This window comes from Strigops habroptila, chromosome 9, assembly GCF_004027225.2.
Source record: "Strigops habroptila isolate Jane chromosome 9, bStrHab1.2.pri, whole genome shotgun sequence".
NCBI lineage: Eukaryota > Metazoa > Chordata > Aves > Psittaciformes > Psittacidae > Strigops > Strigops habroptila.
In genome coordinates, this window is record NC_044285.2 from 26465438 (window position 1) to 26488028 (window position 22591).

Below are 22591 nucleotides of genomic sequence, written 5' to 3' on the forward strand. Positions count from 1 at the left end.
GATTCTTTGCATGGATTACTTCATGTAGTCCACTGTCTTGCCACTAGAAAACATAGCCCTAAACTGTCATTTTCTACTGCCACTCTGGGACCTTAGACTCTGTTGATCTCTTTCAGATTCTTTCAAAAGGAACCAAATAAGAAGTACAAAAATGTTTACAGAAAGATCTGCTTTAAGTGTTCAGCTGCCAAGAGGCAGCTCCTGAGGCTAATAAAAAATTAGAGCACCTACAGCAATTTCTTTTTTAAACCTTGGCCTGTTTCAGGAACAAGTACCAGACTGCTCTGCGCGTCCGTGTTAAGTGGTAGAACCATGAAAGCTCGTCGGTCCCATGAGTCTCTGCAGTTGTAGAAAAGGCTGCCATCTCCGGGCAATGCTCAGTCATTGCACCCTTCTTTTTGTGCTCGGGAAATCAAATCCACACCCCAGCTGTAAGGCAACCAGGAGAGCACAGTGGAATCAATCCTAGTCTTGAGCCAACCATTGTGCTGGTCTCAAACACTCAAAAGTGTGTTTTCTGACTGCTTGTGACCCATGCATTTCTTGCACCTTGTGTTACCTGTTTGATGTGCTTGATCTAAAGCATAAGCAAGACCTTTTTGTACTCTGCAGCTTGGAAGTAGAGGTGCAAACTGAAGAAGCAGCAGCCAATTTGATCTCAAAACACTGTTGTCTTCCCCTGTTCCTTCCTACAGCAATATGGGTAGTAATAAATCTTCCAGGAAAAAGGGGAGATTTCTTACTATTACTCATGACTTGCCTGAAATAACATCTAAAAACTCTGAGAATGTACAGGGAAAACTTTATGATGTCCTACCTACCCTGAGAGGTACCAAATTGCATTAAAGATTGACTTGAATAGAGTAATTGCAAAGGGGTTTGTGAACACAGTGCATTGACTTTTTTTTTCTTGTGTATTAGGGTCGGCCAGGACCGATTGGGCTTCAAGGACCGATAGGTGCACCTGGATTTACTGGCCCAGAAGGTTTGCCAGGAGCAAAAGGTGAGAGAGGAGCAGTGGGCCCTCCTGGACTAGCTGGACATAAAGGTGACAAGGTAGGATCAGCAGAGACTTTTCTGTCCATGCAATACATCTGTGGCCTTGTATATGTATTTGAATAATTAAAGATAATATTGGACTATCTGCCCAGGGGTGAGAACACAGCAGTATTTCATTTAGTATCTTTAGAAAATCCCTGCTTTTGTTTTTGAATGAGGACACAGTTCTCAAAGCTGCTGAACACTTACTCATCCTGGTAGATGAACCACTGCCAAATGAGCACTACTTTGCAAATAGTCTTTCACTTCACATGCCCAGGGATAGATGGGTGTTATTAATGCTGTGTTCAGAGAGACCTGGGGGCTAGTTTCTATGTAGAAGATCCTGTGTTAGTGTCTAGAAGAGCAAAAGGAATGGGCGCTAAATGAAACCCGCAATGCAGTTTTGCAGGTCCAAAGTTATTTATAACAGAAAGAATATTATAAACTATCTCATTAAATGGAATAAGCTATAAGGTGTGGGTGTCAAAGAATGCAGTGTGCAAGAACGGGCAGAACGGCAAACATAAAAACGTCTTAATGCCCTTAAGATCTGTTCTGCTGTCTCTTCTTAGGAGGGAAGTATCAAAAGGGGAGTTTGGAGCTAGGCAAAAGAATGAATGGAAGTGTGAACAAATACTTCCAGTAATAGAGAGTGGTAGTTCACCTTAAGGAAAGTTTACATTGTGCACCAGGCATGTGTTCTCACCATGAGTTTTGGGTCGCATGCAGAGGACTCATTAGGTCTCATCGTATAGGCTGGAGCCATGTATATGCTCCCACCACAGACCCTGGCAGAGGTTGTGTAATGAATTTTAGAATGGGGAAGTCTGATATTGTCTGATGCAAGGGCTGGGATGAGATTCCTACTCTCATGCCTGTGCGGTTGGACAAAAGGGATGTTTCAAGGGCAACAGCTTGAAAGCCTCAAAGACACAGGAAGTCCTGCATGCTGTGCATGGTTTCTAAAATCTGAAGGACATCTGGGTCATCAGGACAAGGGCTTGCATTCTGAAACTATTCCAGAGCATCTTATCAGTCTACTTGAGGCAAGGTCCTCAGGTCATGTGTGCAAATAAGACAGATAGTTTCTGTACCAGGACCTGTAGATTAGAGTTTGTCTGCCACGTTTTCCCAACTGATAGGTGAGCTAGCTAGATGAAACTAGCTCAACTGTACTTTCATATGCTGCAGTTACACCCTCTTTTCATTTAATATTAGTCAACACCTTTGAGTTCTATTACCCTTTCTCATAAGACAAAGAACCAAATGGAAAGTGGTGACAATGAATATCATGGCTTCAGTGTTGCGTACATGTGAAAGGCAGTGGAGGATTCAAAACAAGGACTGAGAGCTGATACGAGTGATAGCATTTTCATAATTCTAGCAGATAACACTGCAATCATTGAACCAGACTTGGAAGACACACAAACCCAGGATAGGAATTGGCCTTTAACAATTGGAACCAATTTCCCTGCAACGAAAAAATCCCTTATATCCTCCAGAACTGCTATTTCTGTCCACTGAAATGGATATGTATGCAACACCAACATGCAATAAGATTGTCTTTTTATCCCTCATAGAAGCAATACCTTTATCTTTTCAAAGCAAGAGTTTAAGCTGGATATTCAGCTGACTGTCTTACAGTCTGTTTTGCTACTATCCAGAACAGAGCAGTAGAACCAACAAAGTGGTAATGACTTACAACTCAGCCAGGGATGGTCTGAAGTTAGTAGAGTGGTCTACATGTCTCTGGGTGGTACTATCCAAGCATAGACAGAAAAACCTATTAGGTCCTGTTGAAACTCTTGCAAGGTCAAGTGTGACACTGAGAGTTAAGCTTACACTGGATTGTTTATTTTCCTGGCAACTTATTTTCCCCAGATGTGCAGTAGGAGATTATATTTTTACTTTAAATTGCCTGATTAAAACATTCCTGAAACACTCATTTGGCATCCAATCAAGCTCAGATGCTCGGGTCCTATCTTGACTGACCCCTGTGGTGAGAGAGAATCTGCATGAGAAAGTTTGCTTCCGAAAGCTAAAGTCCAAGGCCAAAAACATTGGAGTGAAAAATATGTCACAGGTAATTGAAATATATGGTTGATGAAGTGAAATACAATGTGTACTCTCTTTCTGCAGGGCCCAATGGGAGTTCCAGGGTTTCAAGGCATCAACGGGATCCCAGTAAGTTTCCATATGTAAATATAAATCACCAGAATGTTAGTCACAACCAAAAGCACGATGAGACTGTCCTAGCAAAAGCATGGTGTATCTTGTAAGTGCTTGCTTCTCTCTGTAGGGAAATGACAGTTTGTTAGTCTACCTGGTGATCCCGTGCTGTTTCATAAGAGGTTTGGTTCCTATTATGGGATGGTAGGAAGTTGATCTGCATCAGCAAGCGAGCCCAAGTTACATAGGGATCCACTGCATCATTCATAAGCTTTTCTTTCAGCACCATGTCTAGAAAACACTGTATCATAAAGTCGTAGACTTAGGGAGTCAAAAGGGACCTCAGTCAAACAGGCATGATCAGCTCTGCTTCAGGCCATTTTAGTATGTGTTTCTTAACTAATTCTTAAAACATTGTAATGGTGGAGACTAACTTCAGTGTTAGAAAAGCTTTGCTAATGCCTAGCTTCAGTTTGTCTTTCTCCAGTTTAAACCTCTTAGTTCTCATCTTACTCATGATGAACACTGATATTGTTTCCTTTTGCTTTGTAGTAGCCGCCTTGTATGTGCTGTTACCTGGTCTCTTTCAATCTTCTTTTTCTATGATGTGAGTGAAAACAGTGGTTAGAGCTGAGGCTCTCCAGAGACTATTTGTTTCTCCCCTAGGTGCTAGTGCTGGTTTAGATTTGAGCCTTTCAGAAACCTAAGACAGGAAAGAGACAATTACTGCATTTTCAGGTGATGGGGGTAGGTAACCACTTTCCCTGGCCATCAGGAATTTTTTCTCTTATTCTTTAGAACTTTAATGTTCTATTGAAATTGTTTCCTTTACCATTCAAAATATTATGTGCCAGGAGTGTTTTGACGAGCTTTCTTTTGCTTTGGTTTTCCCCAGTGATTTTTGCAAAGATTTCTTACACGCTCTTTACCTCAGGGGAGTTTTAGCTGGGACAGCTTTTAGAAGTTGCCCCAAACTTCCTTGCTCTCTTTACTGCTATTAGAATTTTTCTTTTCTTAATGACATTTTTCCATCTTCTGTGTCCTTGTGCCTTCAGATTATACCCATGCTCTTTCTCATCTTCCTTACTTCCTCAGCTGGCCAAGAGCTCCAACAGTTCAGCAGTGTTTTTCTTACTTCCTATCAAAAACTGAACTGTTTTGCTAGATTGGCTGAAAATGCATGGTTGGCCTTGTAAGTGAGCTTCCTTGGTTCCAGTTCCTTCCTCGCCCTTGTCCTTTTCTCCCCCTCTGCTCATCCTTCCCTGTTTTCTCTCCTGCTCTACTCCCTCGCTGCTATTTTTTTGTTTTCCCACCAGCCAACTCTAGGTCTGAAGAGAACAAGCTGTTCCCATAATACTTAATCTGATTGAACACACTGGGAACATGCTGTTCTCAGGGTATTATTTCAGATGAGGCACTGGAGAAAGGGGATTCCCAACAATGAGGGGAGGCAGAGATACAGCGACAGCTATTGCTAGGTAGTTGGCAGCAATGGGCATTCCAAGGAGAGGGTAGGGGAGGTAAATGAGAGGATTCAAAGCCTCCAGCATATGCAGATCTCTTCTGTCTGCTTTACAATACTCTGCAGGTGGGCGAATGGGAAGAAGCAGATTTTGCTGTTTATGAACAGCAGAGTGCTCTTCTGTGCCACAACTGCCTGACAGAAAAAGGGGGAAGAGAAACTAGTTCCTACTGTTTACATTCTAACCATTGTAATAAATACTTCCATTCTAGGGTGAAAATAGCAACCACCATTGCTTGAGAAAATACTTATACTTCTGCCAGTTGCATTTCAGGATAGGGAGTAGCTTAGGTTTGTTGTGAAATGTATATGAACATACAGATATGATATGGATGTGTAAAATGCACAGCAGGGGAGAGAGCACGTGTGTGCTGGCAGATGTAAGACAAAGTAAAATATATTGCTATCTCTGCACAAGGATTAACATCTAAATATGGAGAGGGATTCTTTGTAGTATGCAGGTATGTTAGCGTGGGTAGGTGTATTTTAATCAAGGCCAAATGACTGCAAGGCTGTGATTTGGAGGGGAATCCCACTTTTGACCTTAAGGGAAGTGATGTTCCACAGAGTTCCCTTGAGGAGGTGGAACAGGCTCCCCACAGCACCAAGCCTGTCAGAGTTCAAGGAGCGTCTGGAGGACACTCTTTAGTCATATGATTTAGTGTTAGGTATTCCTGTGAGGAGCAAAGAGTTGGACTCGATGATCCTTATGGGTTCCTTCCAACTCGAGATATTGTCTGATTCTGTAATCTATGTTGTTGCAGCTGGCCTGACTAATCCCTTTAACCTAATCATACAGCAGCTACATGTGTTTATTCCTAGCCTTTCATGTCACACTGTAGAAGAAACCCTCAAATCCTTAGCCCTACTCGGGAAGTTTACTTTTTCCTGTAGGACAAGATTCAAGGACACCTCTGGCAAAGGCTGGAACTGGAGCCGAGAGGTGTATGTAGCTTTTCATGAACTGTCCAAGGAGTTCTAGAAAGAAATACTTCTATGAGGAATGAGTCCTTGTCTCTATCATGAAAGCTAGAGCTACATGGAGAAGCAAAGTTCTGTATTTTATGACCCTCCTAGAGGAAACACAAGGACTTGGCGATGGCTGTAAAAAGGCCACTTTGCTGTAGCGATCCGTGAAACTGCTTGTTCAGTTAGTTTTGTGTTCACTCTTAATTGCATTTGTTTCCCTGTTTTTAAATATTTGTTGAGCTCCCCTGTTGGGATTACCTTTGTGCTGTTTGATTTAGAAAAGAAGACCCATGGGATCACAGCGTTAGTGTACGAGCAAGAGTTGGATAAAGCAAGGGCCTAGATGAGTTCAGGTTTCCTTATCTGTCTCACAGGGAATGTCTCCTTTCGTGAAAACAGGGCACAAGTGATCTCTCCAGCCTGTGTTTTACCTCCAGCCTGTAAACTAGTCACCCTGTCATGTATAAGTAGAGCCTGTAAAAGTCTTCTGCCTTAGTCAATTGAGGTGCTTGTACTGAATTGGCACATCTGCCAAAACAGGAATTAGAGGGTGTGAGAGCAGTGAAGAAAACCACTGGTTTTCTGGTCAAAACATCTCTTTAAATCAGTATTTTAAATCCCTGGGGAAAAGGTTCATTTAAGCCAGAACTTTACAACTCTCCAGGAAGTCACTTGTGTGTGCTCAGTATTTCCTCAGGTAAGGTTCTTAAACCAAGACATTGTGAACTCTAATAGCAGACTAGGTAGGAAGTAGGAAATCCTGTGAATTTTTTTCCCTAAAGCAAAAGAGAGCATGGATATGTGTGTGCATGTGTGTCAGTCTGTCACACTTTGGCTCAGAACCACAGACGTGGATCCCATGGGGATTAAATGACAGGGCCACAGATTTATTTAATACATATAAGAAATTGCCGAGGTGAGTATCTCCAGAGAGGACGCCTCTAACACCAGAGCGGGGGGAAGCACAGCGTCCCGGAGCCTCAGTTCGGAGCGGCAAGAGCGACCGAGGGAGCCTCAAGTCCTCGACAGGACTTGCCCAGGAGCCGGCAGCTCAGCTGACGCGAGCAGCTGACTCACAGGGGGCGGCGCCAGGAGTGACGGTGGCAGATTCAAAAGGGCCATCATCGACCACTAACGATCAATTGCCGAGGTGAGTATCTCCAGAGAGGACGCCTTTAACACCGGAGCGGGGGGAAGCACAGCGTCCCGGAGCCTCAGTTCGGAGCGGCAAGAGAGACCGAGGGAGCCTCAAGTCCTCGACAGGACTTGCCCAGGAGCCGGCAGCTCAGCTGACGCGAGCAGCTGACTCACAGGGGGCGGCGCCAGGAGTGACGGCACCAGCCCTCAGTGGGTAAAACCCATCCCAGGGAGCGCGAGCGACCAGGAGCGCGGCGAACAGGGCGGGCAGTCAGGGCGTGGCACGGCAGTTCGCGCAGGCAGGGCGAGCGGGCAGCGAGCGGGATGGTGAGCACTCGCCTTAGGAGCAGGGCCCGCTGTGGGAGCTCTGCCCCGGCGGTGGCCAGCGTAGGCACCCAGACAGAGCCGATGAGAGGGGAGGCTGCGGCGCAGACCTCGGAGTGTAGAAAGTGCCTCGACTGGTCTCGTGAGGCGGGGGTGCACGATGGACAGGGCTGCACTCGGTGCGCTCTGGTGGAGGTCCTCCTGCAGCAGGTGGCTGAGCTACGGGAGGCTGTTGGAGAGCTAAAAGATGCCAGGGAAGCTGAGAGGAAGCTGGGCTGCTTGCTCCAGGCTCAAACTGCGCAGGGGCTGCAAACGTCCAGCATTGCTCGTATAGGAAAGAAGGAGGGCAGCAACCCAGGAAGCTGGGAATTAGTCACGAGAAAAACGAACAAAAAAAGGAGGAAGAGGACAATTAACGACAAGGGGCTTTCTCCTAAATCTGATGTCCCCACCCAGAACCGCTTCGCGGTTCTGCAGGAGGCTAATGAGAAAGCACCCACCACACCTAATGAGCACCCTGCTGATGCACCAGTAAAGAGGATCGCTACTGGTGCCTCCAGGAAGAAGCGGAGGGTCATAGTAGTAGGGGACTCTACTTTGAAAGGCACAGAGGCACCCATCTGCCGGCCTGATCCAGTCTCGAGGGAGGTGTGTTGCCTCCCGGGGGCTCGGATCAGGGATGTTGCTGAGAGGCTGCCTGCTCTAGTAAGTCCTGCTGACTATTACCCCCTTGTAGTGGTCCATGTGGGTGCTAGAGATATAGACAGCAGTTGCCTGGAGGACATTAAGAAGGACTACAGAGCCCTGGGAGAGGTGGTTAGGGGCTCTGGAGCTCAGATAGTTTTTTCATCGATTCTCCAGGGCAAAGGGGAGGACCTTAAAAAAGCTAGGCGTGTCTGGCAGGTTAATAAATGGTTAGAAAGCTGGTGCCATAGTCAGGGGTTTGGCTATTTAGAACATGGGGCTCCATTTGGGAGGCCAGATCTACTGGAGGCTGGTGGAGCTGGTCTGACAAAGAAGGGGAAGAGCTGTTTTGGTAGGAGGCTTGCCAGGCTGGTCAGGAAAGCTTTAAACTAGATGTGTTGGGGGAGGGGAGCATTGATCCATCCCAACATTCCTGGTCAGTTGCCAGCACCTGTAATAAGTGCTTGGAGCGATGTAGAGATGTTCCAGCTGCCCCAGCCATTGAGTCGGCTTCATTTGGAGCTCGGCTAAGGTGCCTCTATACAAACGCCCGTAGTATGGGGAACAAGCAAGAGGAATTAGAGATGTGTGCAAGGCTACGGGAATATGATGTCATTGGTATCACAGAAACATGGTGGGATGGCTCCTATGACTGGAATGTTGGAATGGAAGGTTACAGGCTGTTTAGAAAAGACAGGCCAGGCAGACGGGGAGGGGGCGTTGCTATCTATGTCAGTGATAGGCTAGAGAGTATGGAACTCTGTCTGGGGACGGGTGATGAGGTAACAGAGTGTTTGTGGGTCAGGATCAAAGGGAAAACAGCAACAGGGGACATTACGGTGGGGATCTGTTACAGGCCGCCTGATCAAGAGGACTCTGTGGATGAAGCGCTCTACAGACAGATAGGAGCAGCCTCACGCTCGCAGGCCCTGGTCCTCATGGGGGACTTCAACCATCCTGACATCTGTTGGAGGGACGGTACGGCCCGGCACAAGCAATCCAGGAGGTTCCTCGATTGCGTGGAAGACAACTTCCTCTTTCAAGCAGTAGAGGAGCCGACGAGGAGAGGTGCCATGCTGGACCTTGTGCTCACCAACAGGGAGGGACTGGTTGGAAATGTAACGCTCCAGGGCAGCCTTGGCTCTAGTGATCACGAGATGGTTGAGTTTGAGATCCTCAGGACGGTGAGAAGAGCATGCAGCAAGCTCACTGCCCTGGACTTCAAGAAAGCAGACTTTGGCCTCTTCAGGAACCTCCTTAGTAAGGTTTCATGGGATACAGTCCTAGAGGGCAGGGGGGCCCAAGACTGCTGGTTGGTATTCAAGGATCACCTGCTCCGTGCTCAAGAGTGTTGCATCCCGACTAGAAGAAAGTGCAGCAGGAGGGCCAGGAGACCTCCATGGATGGACAAGGAGCTGCTGAGGAAACTTAGAGGGGAAAAAAGAAGCTTATAGAAGGTGGAAGCGAGGACAGGCGGCCTGGGAAGAATACAGGAACATTGCCCGAGAAGCTAGGGACCAGGTTAGGAAAGCTAAGGCCCAGCTAGAATTAAGTTTGGCAAGGGATGTAAAAGATAACAGGAAAGGATTCTATAGATATGTAGCAAATAAAAGACAGGCTAGGGACAATGTAGGCCCTCTCCAGAAGCTATCAGGAGAACTGGCTACCATGGATTTGGAGAAGGCTGAGGTTCTTAATGACTTCTTTGCCTCAGTCTTCACCAGCAAATGCTCTGACCACACAACCCAAGTCTTGGAAAGCAAATGCAGGGACTGTGAGAACGAAGACCTTAGGCCCACTGTAGGAGAGGATCAGGTTCGAGACCATCTTAAGAACCTGAACGTGCACAAGTCCATGGGACCTGATGAAATCCATCCACGGGTCCTGAAGGATCTGGCGAATGAAGTTGCTAAGCCACTGTCCATCATATTCGAAAAATCCTGGCAGTCAGGTGAAGTTCCCGATGACTGGAAGAAGGGTAATATAACCCCCATTTTCAAGAAGGGGAAGGTGGAAGACCCGGGGAACTACAGACCAGTCAGCCTCACCTCTGTGCCTGGCAAAATCTTGGAACAGTTTCTCCTGGAAAACATGCTAAGGCACATGAAAAACAACGAGGTGGTTGGTGACAGCCAACATGGCTTCACTAAGGGGAAATCCTGCCTGACCAATTTGGTGGCCTTCTATGATGGAGCCACGGAACTGATGGACAGCGGCAGAGCAGTTGATGTCATCTACCTGGACTTGTGCAAAGCATTCGACACTGTCCCACATGACATCCTTGTCTCTAAATTGGAGAGACATCAATTTGATAGATGGACCACTCGGTGGATAAAAAACTGGCTCGATGGCCGCACGCAAAGAGTTGTGGTAAATGGCTCGATGTCCAGTTGGAAACCTGTAACGAGTGGTGTCCCTCAGGGATCGGTGTTGGGACCGGTCCTGTTCAACATCTTTGTCGGTGACATGGACAGTGGGATTGAGTGCGCCCTCAGCAAGTTTGCCAACGACACCAAGCTGTGTGGTTCGGTTGATACGCTGGAGGGAAGGGATGCCATCCAGAGGGACCTTGACACGCTTGTGAGGTGGGCCGATGCCAACCTTATGAAGTTTAACCAAGGCAAGTGCAAGGTCCTACATCTGGGTCGGGGCAACCCCAGGCACTGCTACAGGCTGGGCAGAGAAGAGATTCAGAGCAGCCCTGCAGAAAAGGACTTGGGGGTGTTGGTTGACGAGAAGCTTAACATGAGCCGGCAGTGTGCGCTTGCAGCCCAGAAAGCCAACCGTATCCTGGGCTGCATCAAAAGAAGCGTGGCCAGCAGGTCGAAGGAGGTGATCCTGCCCCTCTACTCTGCTCTTGTGAGACCCCACTTGGAGTACTGCGTACAGTTCTGGTGTCCTCAACATAAAAAGGACATGGAGCTGTTGGAGCGAGTCCAGAGGAGGGCCACGAGGATGATAAGAGGGCTGGAGCACCTCCCATATGAAGACAGGCTGAGAAAGTTGGGGCTGTTCAGCCTGGAGAAGAGAAGGCTGCGTGGTGACCTCATAGCAGCCTTCCAGTATCTGAAGGGGGTCTACAAGGATGCTGGGGAGGGACTCTTCCTTAGGGACTGTAGTGGTAGGACAAGGGGTAATGGGTTCAAACTTAAACAGAGGAAGTTTAGATTAGATATAAGGAAGAAGTTCTTTACAGTGAGGGTGGTGAAGCACTGGAATGGGTTGCCCAGGGAGGTTGTGGATGCTCCATCCCTGGCGGTGTTCAAGGCCAGGTTGGACAGAGCCTTGAGCCACATGGTTTAGGGCAAGGTGTCCCTGCCCATGGCAGGGGGGTTGGAACTAGATGATCTTAAGGTCCTTTCCAACCCTTACGATTCTATGATTCTATGATTCTATGATTAAATCACTGTGATCACCATACTTTGGGCCCCTTCTTTGAAAGCCCTCCTCACATATTAAGAGGAATCCTTTGGGCTGCTTATAGACTGTGTTGGTGCGAGAGAGATCTCACCCAAAGTGTTTCCCAAGACATGAGGCCACCAGTGAGCTGCCTGCCATGGGCTGGCTCGTGGCCAGCACTAAAGGATTAGCAGCTTGGCTCCCCCTTATCTAGCTCTAAGAGGCAGATGTTGGCTCTTCAGCTTCACTAAACCTTGCAGCTGGTCACCTTATGTTGTAACCATAGCTTCTGGTTTTGTTGATGCTGTAAATGAAGTGAAAGACCTGGTAGACATTGACCAATCTGGCCTCCCTCTGCAGTCACAGCCTGACACATCAGAGACTCGCTGCTTTTGGCTGGGACATCCCACATGGATGGAGGAGGGTGGGTTGCCACTGATTTGTTCCAGCTTTGGGAAATAATTTCTACGAGACAAGAAGTGGCAATAAATTGGTGCTTCAGCCTTCTTCTGTCGCTTTACCAGGGCCTGGCAAGTCCCTGCTTGCACACCACGTGTGGGTGTTTTGACAAACTTTAATCATCCAGGCAACTGGTACAATGTACATAGTGGTGCATGATGCTAATGCTTTGGGATGACTTCATTTCATGTCCTCGGGCTTTTTTTAATCTCAAATTTATACTTGTCTGAGTGAGCTGCCTTGATCCTGTAGTGGAGACACACTACATTCATTCAGTTTGCACATTTTTAATGGACAGAGAGCAGATCTGGACTCTCTCCCCATCTCTGCATTTTGTTGGCACAAGTCACAGTGCAGGTGCCAAATGAGCTGGACTGAGACACTCATCTGGCTGAAAATTCACCCCATTAAGAAACAGAACAGTTATTTCTCTGCTATGTTGGTTTCCTGCTCCGACTCGCCCATCCTGCCTGTACTTATGCCAGGACAGGGAAGAGGTAGGTGTGAGTAGGCAGGAGTGTGCGATTGCTCTCCTGGCAGCAGCTGAGACCAGTGATCAGCTTGAGTATTTACATAACTAAGGCCTAAGTTGCTCTGCATCCTTGGGAAAGTCACTCTGCTACTGTGTGCCCCCAGCTTCTCATGCGTAAAATGAAGATTATAGCATTCCCACATTTTTGCAAGGCCTTTTAAGATCCTTAGATAAAAGGCTTTACGTTACTGCAAAGTTCTCATTGAGTTTGGTCAGAACATGTGCTATTGGCTTGGACTGGGAAGACCTTTAGCAACACAAATGTGTTTTGTTTTAAGTGTCGGGTGTGAAGGATTGTTAATGTTCTGCTTTATCTCCGTTTTATCCATGTTTGGTTTTTTTTTCTTTCCTAGTGTGAGTCATAACTTGTTTAATGCCATATCTTATGGATGAATCTTTAGGATCAAACAAAAGTACTTTTGGGATGAGTCAAGATCTGGGTGTTCTGAGCAGAAGGAGAGAACCGTCAGTTACTGATACTATCTCCATGAGTTTCATTTTTCTTCCTACCATGAAACACTGTCTTTGAGTGCCACAGAACTAATTTCTGTGACAAGGAGGATAGAACAAGGAGCTGCTTGAAACCTGGGTAGTGTGACTTGACAGTTTTGCCTTTCTGTGTTCTGCCTACACATACCCATATGACATTGAAGAAAAAGTAACTAAAGTCTCAAACTTTGATCTCCTTTGAACTGATGCTTGATTAATAATTGACCATTACAAATACTTTCTTTTAAATGCTGCTAGTTTAATTAGGTCTTTCTACCAGTTGCTTTGCCTGAAGTTTTAAGTTTAATACAAGGGAAGCTCTTTTGCTTGAATGGCCTGATGCTGGAGTTGTAACATCTGTTGAACTATTACAGGAAAGAATCCACACTGGAGAGGAAGAGAAGTCACTGAAACTTTAAGCAGATTGGAATTATAAATGCTCAGTATTGTTGAGTCTGCCTCTGCCCTTGTTTTCACATGAGCAACTTCCATTGCTCGTGTCAGGTGCACCCTTGCGTGCTGTTTTACACTGTGTTACATGCTGTATGTTTCTGACTGTGTTCGGATGAGTATTGCCCTTTTGGGACCTACTCATGCACAAGTTATGTACTTTAGAAAATTATCCCTTGGAGAAGAAGGTAATCAAATGAATACAGCCAGTGTTCTAGGATTTAAGCTTTGGAGAGGATACACAATGCTGGCTGAAGAAGATAGTTCTGTTCCAGTCTGCCATACACTGAACTTGAGTGGGAGTTGTGTGTTTATTTTGTTTTGTGTTGCCATTTGGAAGATATCCACTTTCCGAGAACAGTATTACTAATAAAGTAATGCATTCTGTCAGTCATTCTCTCTTTTTCCCCTTTACGCAGGGTCACCCTGGGCAACCTGGACCTAGAGGTCTGCCCGGCCTTGATGGCTGCAATGGTACCACTGGGAGTCCTGGTGTTTCCGGATCAGATGGGTTTCCTGGCCTACCTGGGCTGCCTGTATGTCCCAACTTGAATATGGTGTTTTACAGTCACTAAGCCAGGATTCGCTTTTCATGCCTTTGTTGGAAAAGTAACTCCCAAGTACTTAGGAAGAACCCTAGCAATGTTAGAGCTGAGTATCATTGTCTCATAGAAATTCCACTCTGAGGGTAAAGTGAAGATCCTGTGAATCTATTCATCTGGACCCCCTCTTACAGGGGGTGGTGCTTTCAAGACTTCTCTCCCTCTACCTGTCAGGATGAGTTGTCTTTGGAGACACACATTTTTCTTCATTGACTGTAGAGGAGGGTCATGCTCTACAGTCTGTTTCAAGTGAGTAGGATCAGTTACAAGAACTCTGTTCTTAGATGCTTTTGGGAATTACAGTCTTTTATAAAAGTACATGGTTATTTTTGAAGTGCGATCAAAAAATATTTGACAAATATTTGAATATTTCTTCACATTCAAAGCCTGATCTTACTAACACAGGTTAGGTGACTTGAAATTCATACGATGTTGAAAAATGCTCTGAATGGTATTGATACGTATAAGAGGGCTACATATCTGTCAAACAGATTCAAATAGGAGCTTAAAAGTTGTTGAAGATCTGAAGTAAAAGGGAAATCTAATACAAAAAGGATAATACCAGAGAAAATGTTTGCAGAACCTTACTTTAATAAAGCTGCAGGAAGTCGTAAGTTGTCATAATGGCACAGCTTCTCTGACAAATGTGCAGTGGCACTTCTGCAGTTTACTGGAGCCAGGAGTTTGCCTTGTACATTATGCTGAATATAAATTCTTTCAAAACTAAATCAGTATTTTCACCTGAAATTTATTTCTGACTTGGTTTTTGGTTGTTTTTAATCAGGGTCGTCCTGGCCCGAAAGGCCTTAAAGGAGAACCTGTTTTTGCTCAAGGCAGCCTTAAAGGAATGAAGGTAAGACTTGTCATCACATAGGGAAAAATGAAGTATGAGAAATACTTTGATGTCATACAGGTTGCAGGGCTGATGCTGCAGATTGGATTGCTCATGATGTTAGACGTGGGTGTCCTGGGTATGTCTGAATGCGGAGCTGTGAAAAAGGTGGAAAAAATCTACAAAGGATTCAGTACCTTTTGTGGGACTGAATTCAGCAATATTTAGCAGCCTCCTGCTTTATTAAATGTTGAAAATATTAAGACATTTATTCTGTCATAATGGCTTTGTTGTCCAAAATTAAGAACTTTTATAACATTCTACCCACATTATATACACTTATAAGTTGGTAAAAGTTAAATGTATCTTTATTTTCTTCAGTATTTATGGGAGATACAGATAATTCGGTATAATAATGATTTTATGTATTTTATATGTGTCTTGGTTTTGTAATGAAAGCTTTTATAGTGTACTTTCCAGTGTTTTTATGATTAATATATTTTTTCTTCATACCGCTTTAGTTTCTCTTGTTATCCATAAATAAAATGATTGTAATTTCTCTGGAGTTTTGGAATCTCTCCATTACCTAAATTAAATGTGAAAGCACAGGTGTAAAAATATTTTCCTATTTACACTTGACCTGATATTAACAGCAAATATTTCTATTCGTACAAAATTTCATGTTCCTTATAGATTGTTGCAATAACATAGTGTGATTTTTACTCATGCATTTATAATTTTTAGGGAGAAAATGGTCTTCCTGGATTGGATGGAATTTCTGTAAGTTATTTAATTTGAGGAATAATGATTTTAAAGAATGTTAAGTAGGTATTTTTTTCTTGTTTGGTTCTCAAGGACACTTTTCACATTAGTGGGCCATGTATTTATATGTGTGATACCATTAGCATGAGCAATTCCAGATATGTAGTGGTAGGACTGGATCCACATTAGGGTAGAGGGACTCAGACTGTTGCTACTATCTGTTCACTTTTTCCTTTTTCAAATCAAACTCCCTTCTACGATTGAGTCTGTTGCTTTGATTTTCAAAATACACCTAATAATATGAATTGGATTATTATAGTATTGTAAATGGCATACTTAATTAGGGGATATTATTTTATGTTTCCTGAGACTCATGTTGTCTTTGGTTGGGGTTTGATAGGGTAAGTACTACACATTCTGTATTTGTCCTATGTTCTTACAGGGCCCAAAAGGTTTTCCAGGTCCAGTAGGTTCTGCAGGCCCTATAGGATTACCAGGTTTGCAGGTAAGAGACCTCACCTTTTGCACTTGTTGAACAGTTCAAAATGTTGGCAGTTTTCCTTCCTTGTGTGCATTTGTGTCATGACAGTGAGTGTAAGCATCTGTGCATCTAAGAATACAGCTGACTTCAAGCACAAAATACTTGAACTTAGATAGTGTAATCTAATCACAAGAGGGAAGGCCTCTCTCTGTTGTAGTGTTCAGATCAGCAATCATGAATGAGGGCTCCAGCAAAGCTGCATACAAACATCATACTGTTCTGAGCGGTTCCTCATCTTGGGACTAGAGGCAATATACTGATCTTTGCATGTTTGGAACCTTTGACATCATGAAACGTGCTGAAGAGTTGCTTTTTCGAGATGCTGCTAGAGAGTTTCCAATGGGCAGAAGTAAACACAAACTACAGTTTGTTGTTTTTAAATTGAAGTTTGCTTTTAATTAACCACAGCACCAAAGGGCTGTGCTGTCTATTAAGGATGTAAAGACCTGAAGATCATGTGTATCAGTTACTTTTGCTTTGGGGGCAAGAGATCAGAGTACAGGTACCACTGCAGATCCCAGCATTCTCCAGTTCCAATTCTCAATCCTAATGAAGTCAAAAGAAATAAAATCTTGGTCTTGTTCATTTTTAGGGTCCAGTGGGTCCCCCTGGGCCACCAGGTCCAAAAGTAAGTACCCACCTGCCTTCTTTCTACACCTGATTTTTGGCTTTTTTAACAGTGCTGTAGGCACAGGTGATAGTAATGCTGTTGTTTTATCATTTGTTCATCATTGGTGTCTTTCTCTCCTAGGGTAACATGGGATTAGGCTTTCAAGGAGAGAAAGGAGAAAAGGTAGGTGAAATTTGTTCTGTTACGGAAAGAGCATGAAATAATACTCTAGTGTTCCATCATAGCTTGGTCCTTTCGAAAGTGGATAGATTCTAGCATTTTCTTATTTTCCTTTTTCTTCTCTTGGACTAATTAACAGTCCAAATACTAAAGTCTTGCTGGTTCCTTAACTGTTGGTACACAACAAAAGGATGGGAGCTTTTTCTGGATGAAGAGGGGGAAGGGGAAAATGTCATTTCAGCTCAGTATTTTCATGGTTTTGGAAACACGAGGTCCTTTGACATCTTTTGAATCTCTGTCTTTCCATTTCTTTGGACCTTTGCCTCTTGTATTGAATTATTCTACTGACTTCATTCTGTTTGGCTTTCAGAATATTATTTGGGTCAACTGTAATTTATAGTCTCACTATCCTAAATGGTGTCCTGCAGTCTCTGTGAGAATTTACAGTGGCATAACGGGGCTTCTCCAAGTTCTCAATCTGGGACTTGATTCACTTTGCATTTTACATTTCTAATCGTTTCTTGTTTTCTTTTCTTTCCCCAAAGTTTTTCTGGAATGTTTGCCTGTTCATTTGAATTTTCAGTCTAATCTTTTGCCTTCCATGACCAAACTCTGTGCTAGCATTCAGGAGCACAGATATTGTGTATGTGGGATATAATTAGAGTGGCTTTTTCTGATTCAGAAGCTACTTTCATAGGAAATCAAACATGTTCTGCCTATGTTAATAGCTTTTCCCTTTTGCCAACAGGGTGATGTAGGGCTGCCTGGCCCTCCAGGTCCCCCACCGTCCACTGGAATACTGGAATTCATGGGATTTCCAAAAGGGAAGCAAGGTGAAAAGGTCTGTAAATTCAGTTTACAAACCCTCCCCCTCCCCATGGTTCTTCATTCAAGGCTGAATGAAATTATTAGACAGTGAGGGCTGTTATATTTCCAAATCAAAATGATTTTCTGTACTAGTCTAGTCTGCCAGGTGGCTATGGGATACAAATATTCTTAGCTCAGAGCATCATGGACCACTGGAGAATGCATGCCTCTCAGAAGGAGAAATCTGAAAGTTATTTAAAAGGTTTCATCATTAATACTAAAAATAAATGAACTGTATTTTGTTGCTGTTGGACCTGTGAAATTGTGTCAACTAAAGCAAAAACCTAAATCCATTTAGGAAAATAAACAGAAGGCTCCACCTCTTTTGCTTCGGCATGATGCACATTACTGAAATGAAATCATATTTCTCTCCTTTACTTTGTTATCCTGTAATTTACAGAGATACATATTTAGCTCATCAGTGTTTTTATAAAAGCTGTGTAGATCTTGAGTTAAAGATTCTCTACACACATGAAATTTAGGCATACTGAATTAATGTGGGACCTATACAGGCTGGTTTGGGAGCCCAGTCTGAGCTTGCCTAAGCATAAGTCATGATAGATACTGTCTTACTTGGTGGAGTTACGTTAGTGTGAGGTGATATTCAAATAAATGCCATTCCTTTTGGCTCACTCTTGAATTTGTAGGCAGGACTGTGAATACATTATGCTATCTCAGCATGTGTTATTTTGTTGGTTTTCAAGTACCGTATATGTCCCAATTCCATAGATGACATTATGAACTGCTTCTAGTTTGACTTCTAGCAGAACAACAATTCCCAAGTAGTGGTCTCTGAAGCCATGGGATGTCGTAACAGGCAACTTGTTCCATGCACCAGCACTGTGCTGAGGGACACTGTATCTGGGACATGATGACACAGACCAAGTATACTTGCTGACAAACAAATTGCAAGGCCTTACTTTAGGAGTCAGGAGCATAATGGGGGGATTGGGGAAAGTCTTACCTTCATGGGCACAGTGATTTATTGTGTTTACCTCTTCTACTTGCCAGGGTGAGCCAGGCCCTCAAGGATTCCCTGGAGAGAAAGGATTGCCTGGCATTCCGGTAAGACAGAGGAGAGTTTTTAATACATGCCTAATGTTGTTTGGGTGGTTCAACACCTGCTGAATAGCTCACAAGGTCTCAACAGGGGCTTTTAGGCACCAGAGTACTTTGAAAATCTGATAAAAACGTCCACAAGACTTTTTGAAGAATGTAGCTGCAATCTGATAGTTTTCTCTCCTGGAGATACAAAGAAGATAATGTTGTCCTACTACAGACGTTACAAAGCAACTGTTATTTCAGTGCATGTCATTTGCAGTTTGCAGAGGAGACCTGCAAGCAGACGTACCCTTTACATGGCCACTTGATGGCAGTGTTTCTTGATGTCCCACAGAGCTAGACATACTTAAAACAAAAATTAATCTTTTTCTTTTAATAATGTCTAAACATATTCTTGTTATTTTACTTTAAAGCTGTGAAGCATATGCAGTTCTTTCTGTCTAGATATGTATCCAGTTTTAAAATGGGCTGTTTAACATTAGTGCTGATAAACTTAGCAATGTGTAGCATCTTCTCTGTATGATTCAAGAACAACAGTTTATCCCTGGATTCCAGAGAATTGTTTCCCAGCTTATAACCTTTTGTAAACACAGGTTATTTGATCAGTTTAAGGAATAGATATTTTGTGGAACTTTTGACTAATAAGATAAATTGTTTGCCAGTTCCTTCAATGTACAGATGTCCTTAGTAGGACGTGCAAGAGAAAACTGTATGTGAATCAGTTTATTAGCCTTTTTGGAAAGGTGCCATTATGTGCATGTTTAGTTTTATGCATCACAAGAGGCCCATTTTAGCTGGTGGGGTTGAACATATGTGTGAATTTAACCACAGCTAAAAGATATTTCAAGCTTGAAGCCTGAAAATTGCTTAACTACTGTAACTCTCCCTGAAATTAAATCCTGGTGTTCTATCTCTGGATTTGATACTTCTTGCTGACTTGGAAAAACACCAAATGTTTCCAAATGTTGAGCATGAAAATGCTAGTTTTGTGTCATTCGTAGGCTTTAAGAATGAAAAAGGGTGCTCTGAGCACTCCCTTGAGCTGCTGCTGTCAAGAAATGAGATTTGAAATAATTTCTAAATGTAGAATACAATACAGAGTAGCAGTGACAGAACTTTGCTGTTTATAGCATGGGGTTACTTGCATTTGCTACTGAGAGATGTGCCATGGTTTAAGCGGATAGAAGTCATGGGAAATGATGAAGATAATGTACTGCACGTACTGCCAAGTTCGGTTAATACAGGGTTTCTTTCTGGAGCAAAAGAGCCCCAGCAGAAACAGTCTGTTCTCCTTGTCTCTCTGTTAGCAGATGGGTTTGTGCTCATTTTGTTGTAGGGCTGTGCTATTCAATTCCAAATATCTCAGATTTAACATTGATATTTTTCCTCAGGGCTTCGGAGGTATTGGAGAAAAAGGAGAAAAAGGTGTGCCTGGCTTACCAGGTGGCAGGGTAGGTAACTTTACAAAGTCCTTAAATGCCTGTTCTCCAACACATGCAATGGGCCTTTCATCAGCAGAACCATTCCCAAAGCGTGTAGGAGTCTCAGACGTAGGACTCTATCCCACAGTAGTCAGGGCTGTACAACAACAGAACCAGGAAGTCCAAATGAAGATAATAAAGAGGCCTTGCAGAGGTTTTAGGAAGCTCTTAACCAGTGCTGGATCAGCCATGAGAGAACGCAGATAGGTATATGGGGAAGAAATGGGCAAGCTGGCAATAGATGTTGTTCTGACTAGTCAGTGGAAGTTAACAGCATGCTCAATCACATGCCAGCCATAGATTCTTCAAAGCACCATGAACCTGCAGAGATGTGCTTATACACAACAGGAAGACCAAGGCACTTTGTTCTGCATGTGCAGAATAAATTGTCAAGATAGAAAGTCATACTTACATTAAATTTCTCATGGCTTTATAATTGGAAACTACCTATTGAAGTTGAGACACCATGACTTATTTAACTTGAACTGCTGATTAGAAAGACAATGGCTAAAGAAGACTTTTTTAATCAGTTATTCTGCTGAATTCTTTCAATTATGATTGTTAATATTTGGAGATACAGAAAATCAGTGGTAGCTGCTTCTTTTGAAAGTTTTACCTTTTCATTCTTTGGTGCTGAGATATTTGGAGCCTGATACAATAAGGCAGACTGAAATGGAGCTTCTGAAAGTTAATCTTTTTTTGCTGTTCCCAGGGTCTTTTGGGACTGGATGGATCTGATGGGATTCCAGGGAGAAAGGTGAAATTTCTTTTATTTTTTTACTGTACGTACGGAAACCATCTAAGTGCTTAAGATCTACTGACTTCCTTATGTAGTCGCTCCAGGTTCCCTGATAGGTGAATGCATATGCCTTATTAAGCTAGCGAGAGCTAAGTTGAAGGTCCGTGTAAAACTCTGTATCCCTTTAACTGTTGAGTTATCCCTAGATGTCCAGAGGACCACCTCCACAGACTGGAAATTGTACATTCCCTCCTGGAATAATCCAAGTTCCTCAACAATACTGTGTATAGTCTAAATTGGGGCCTACAGATGTCCAAGACTTCTGAATCACAGGCAAGGTCTAAAGTTAAGGTTCTCTGCTCCAGAGCTCTTGGAATATCCCATTTTGCCTGCAATGGCACTGTGATATGCAATCCATACTAGGCCAGATTGAGTATGTCACCCAATAGAGAACAGTAGATCGCTTCTGTGTAATTTCTAGTCACACATCCAGAAGCGGAATTTTGGTGTCCCTGAGAATGCCACCAGGAAATAAAGAGCTGGATCTCCCTGTGTCACTTCAAATATTTTGGTTGGAGCAGAATAGAGTGGAGGGGAAAGTGTGGGCGACAAGGAAAATGATGTTCTGGACTCCTCATTCCACAAGCATTTCCATGGTTCTGTGAGAACTGCAGGGTGTCCAGATTTGGACACCCTCATGCCTGCTCACCAGTTCTCACCATCTTTACAGCACAAAGAGACCTAAAAGAGATCTGTTATTTTGTGAGTACTGAGAAGTTGGTTCCATCAGTTTTCTGTTTAATTCTTTTGCAAATGTTTGGTAGGACAATGAATTAGGTTTGTGATTCAAGTCCAGGTGCTGCAGATGTATCAGCTAACAAGTGCCACTATCTTAGTGTCTCACCGTGTAATAATGTTCCCATCTGACCTTGCAGGGTCATCCAGGTATTCCAGGCTATCCAGGACTGGATGGAGTTGAAGGCATTAAGGTAACTTCTCACGTGAAAATACTAAATTTCTATTTCTGTACTATATATAGGCAATGCAATGCAGACATTTGCTGGGTATCTTACAGAGTGGGCAGTCAGACATCTAGAAACTGAGTGGAAAATGGTTGGATAGTAGTTTGCTGTGAAAAACACTTATCTGCCACCAAGATTTGTATGTGGTTGGCATACATGTGAAATGCTAATACTGAAGGGCTTTTTTTGTACAAAGCACAAAAGTAGAAGTAGTGGAAGTAGTAGTACAGGTTTATGGGCAGAGGAGTATTGCTGGAAGACACAACAACATGTACACTGCCTGGTGTTTATGTTATGATGGCAGTTTGGACAATGATCAGATTTTGCACTTGCTATTTCGAAGAGGATTTGGTACTCTTAGAGTGAGAGGAAGGAATGCTTTCAGAGGGTAGCTGGATAATATCAAACACTTTATCCGAAGCAGCCATCAGTTTCATCTGACAGGAAGTTGGTCAGTCAGGACAGCAGATGATGGTGAACACCAGAACACAGTAAATTCTTCACCAACACAAAGAGTGATCGTTAGTCAGTGAATGACTACAGACATTGGTACCATAATACAGTCTGTTTCCTGGCAAGCAGTCTTCCCCTCCATCACCCATCAGAATGTGGTGTGAATCTGTTTTCTTCTACAGGGTGAATTAGGTGACATCGGTCCCCCAGGCCCTCCTATTGTTATTGACAGGGAAGGTTTAGTCATTTCAGGTACACGTATCTA

General features: G+C 43.7%; 1 protein-coding gene across 1 annotated transcript in view; it reads left to right on the top strand.

The window, feature by feature from the left end:
• COL4A6 (collagen type IV alpha 6 chain) overlaps positions 1–22591 on the top strand; it is a 127618-nt gene that overhangs the window by 76393 nt on the left and 28634 nt on the right. Inside the window, exons 5-18 of the mRNA XM_030497413.1 lie at positions 922–1056; positions 3181–3225; positions 13595–13711; positions 14562–14630; positions 15354–15389; positions 15814–15876; positions 16505–16540; positions 16664–16705; positions 17451–17543; positions 18581–18634; positions 20023–20082; positions 20825–20869; positions 21787–21840; positions 22509–22578. Coding sequence (XP_030353273.1) covers positions 922–1056; positions 3181–3225; positions 13595–13711; positions 14562–14630; positions 15354–15389; positions 15814–15876; positions 16505–16540; positions 16664–16705; positions 17451–17543; positions 18581–18634; positions 20023–20082; positions 20825–20869; positions 21787–21840; positions 22509–22578 — 919 coding nt within the window. The remainder of the gene's footprint in view (positions 1–921; positions 1057–3180; positions 3226–13594; positions 13712–14561; positions 14631–15353; positions 15390–15813; positions 15877–16504; positions 16541–16663; positions 16706–17450; positions 17544–18580; positions 18635–20022; positions 20083–20824; positions 20870–21786; positions 21841–22508; positions 22579–22591) is intronic.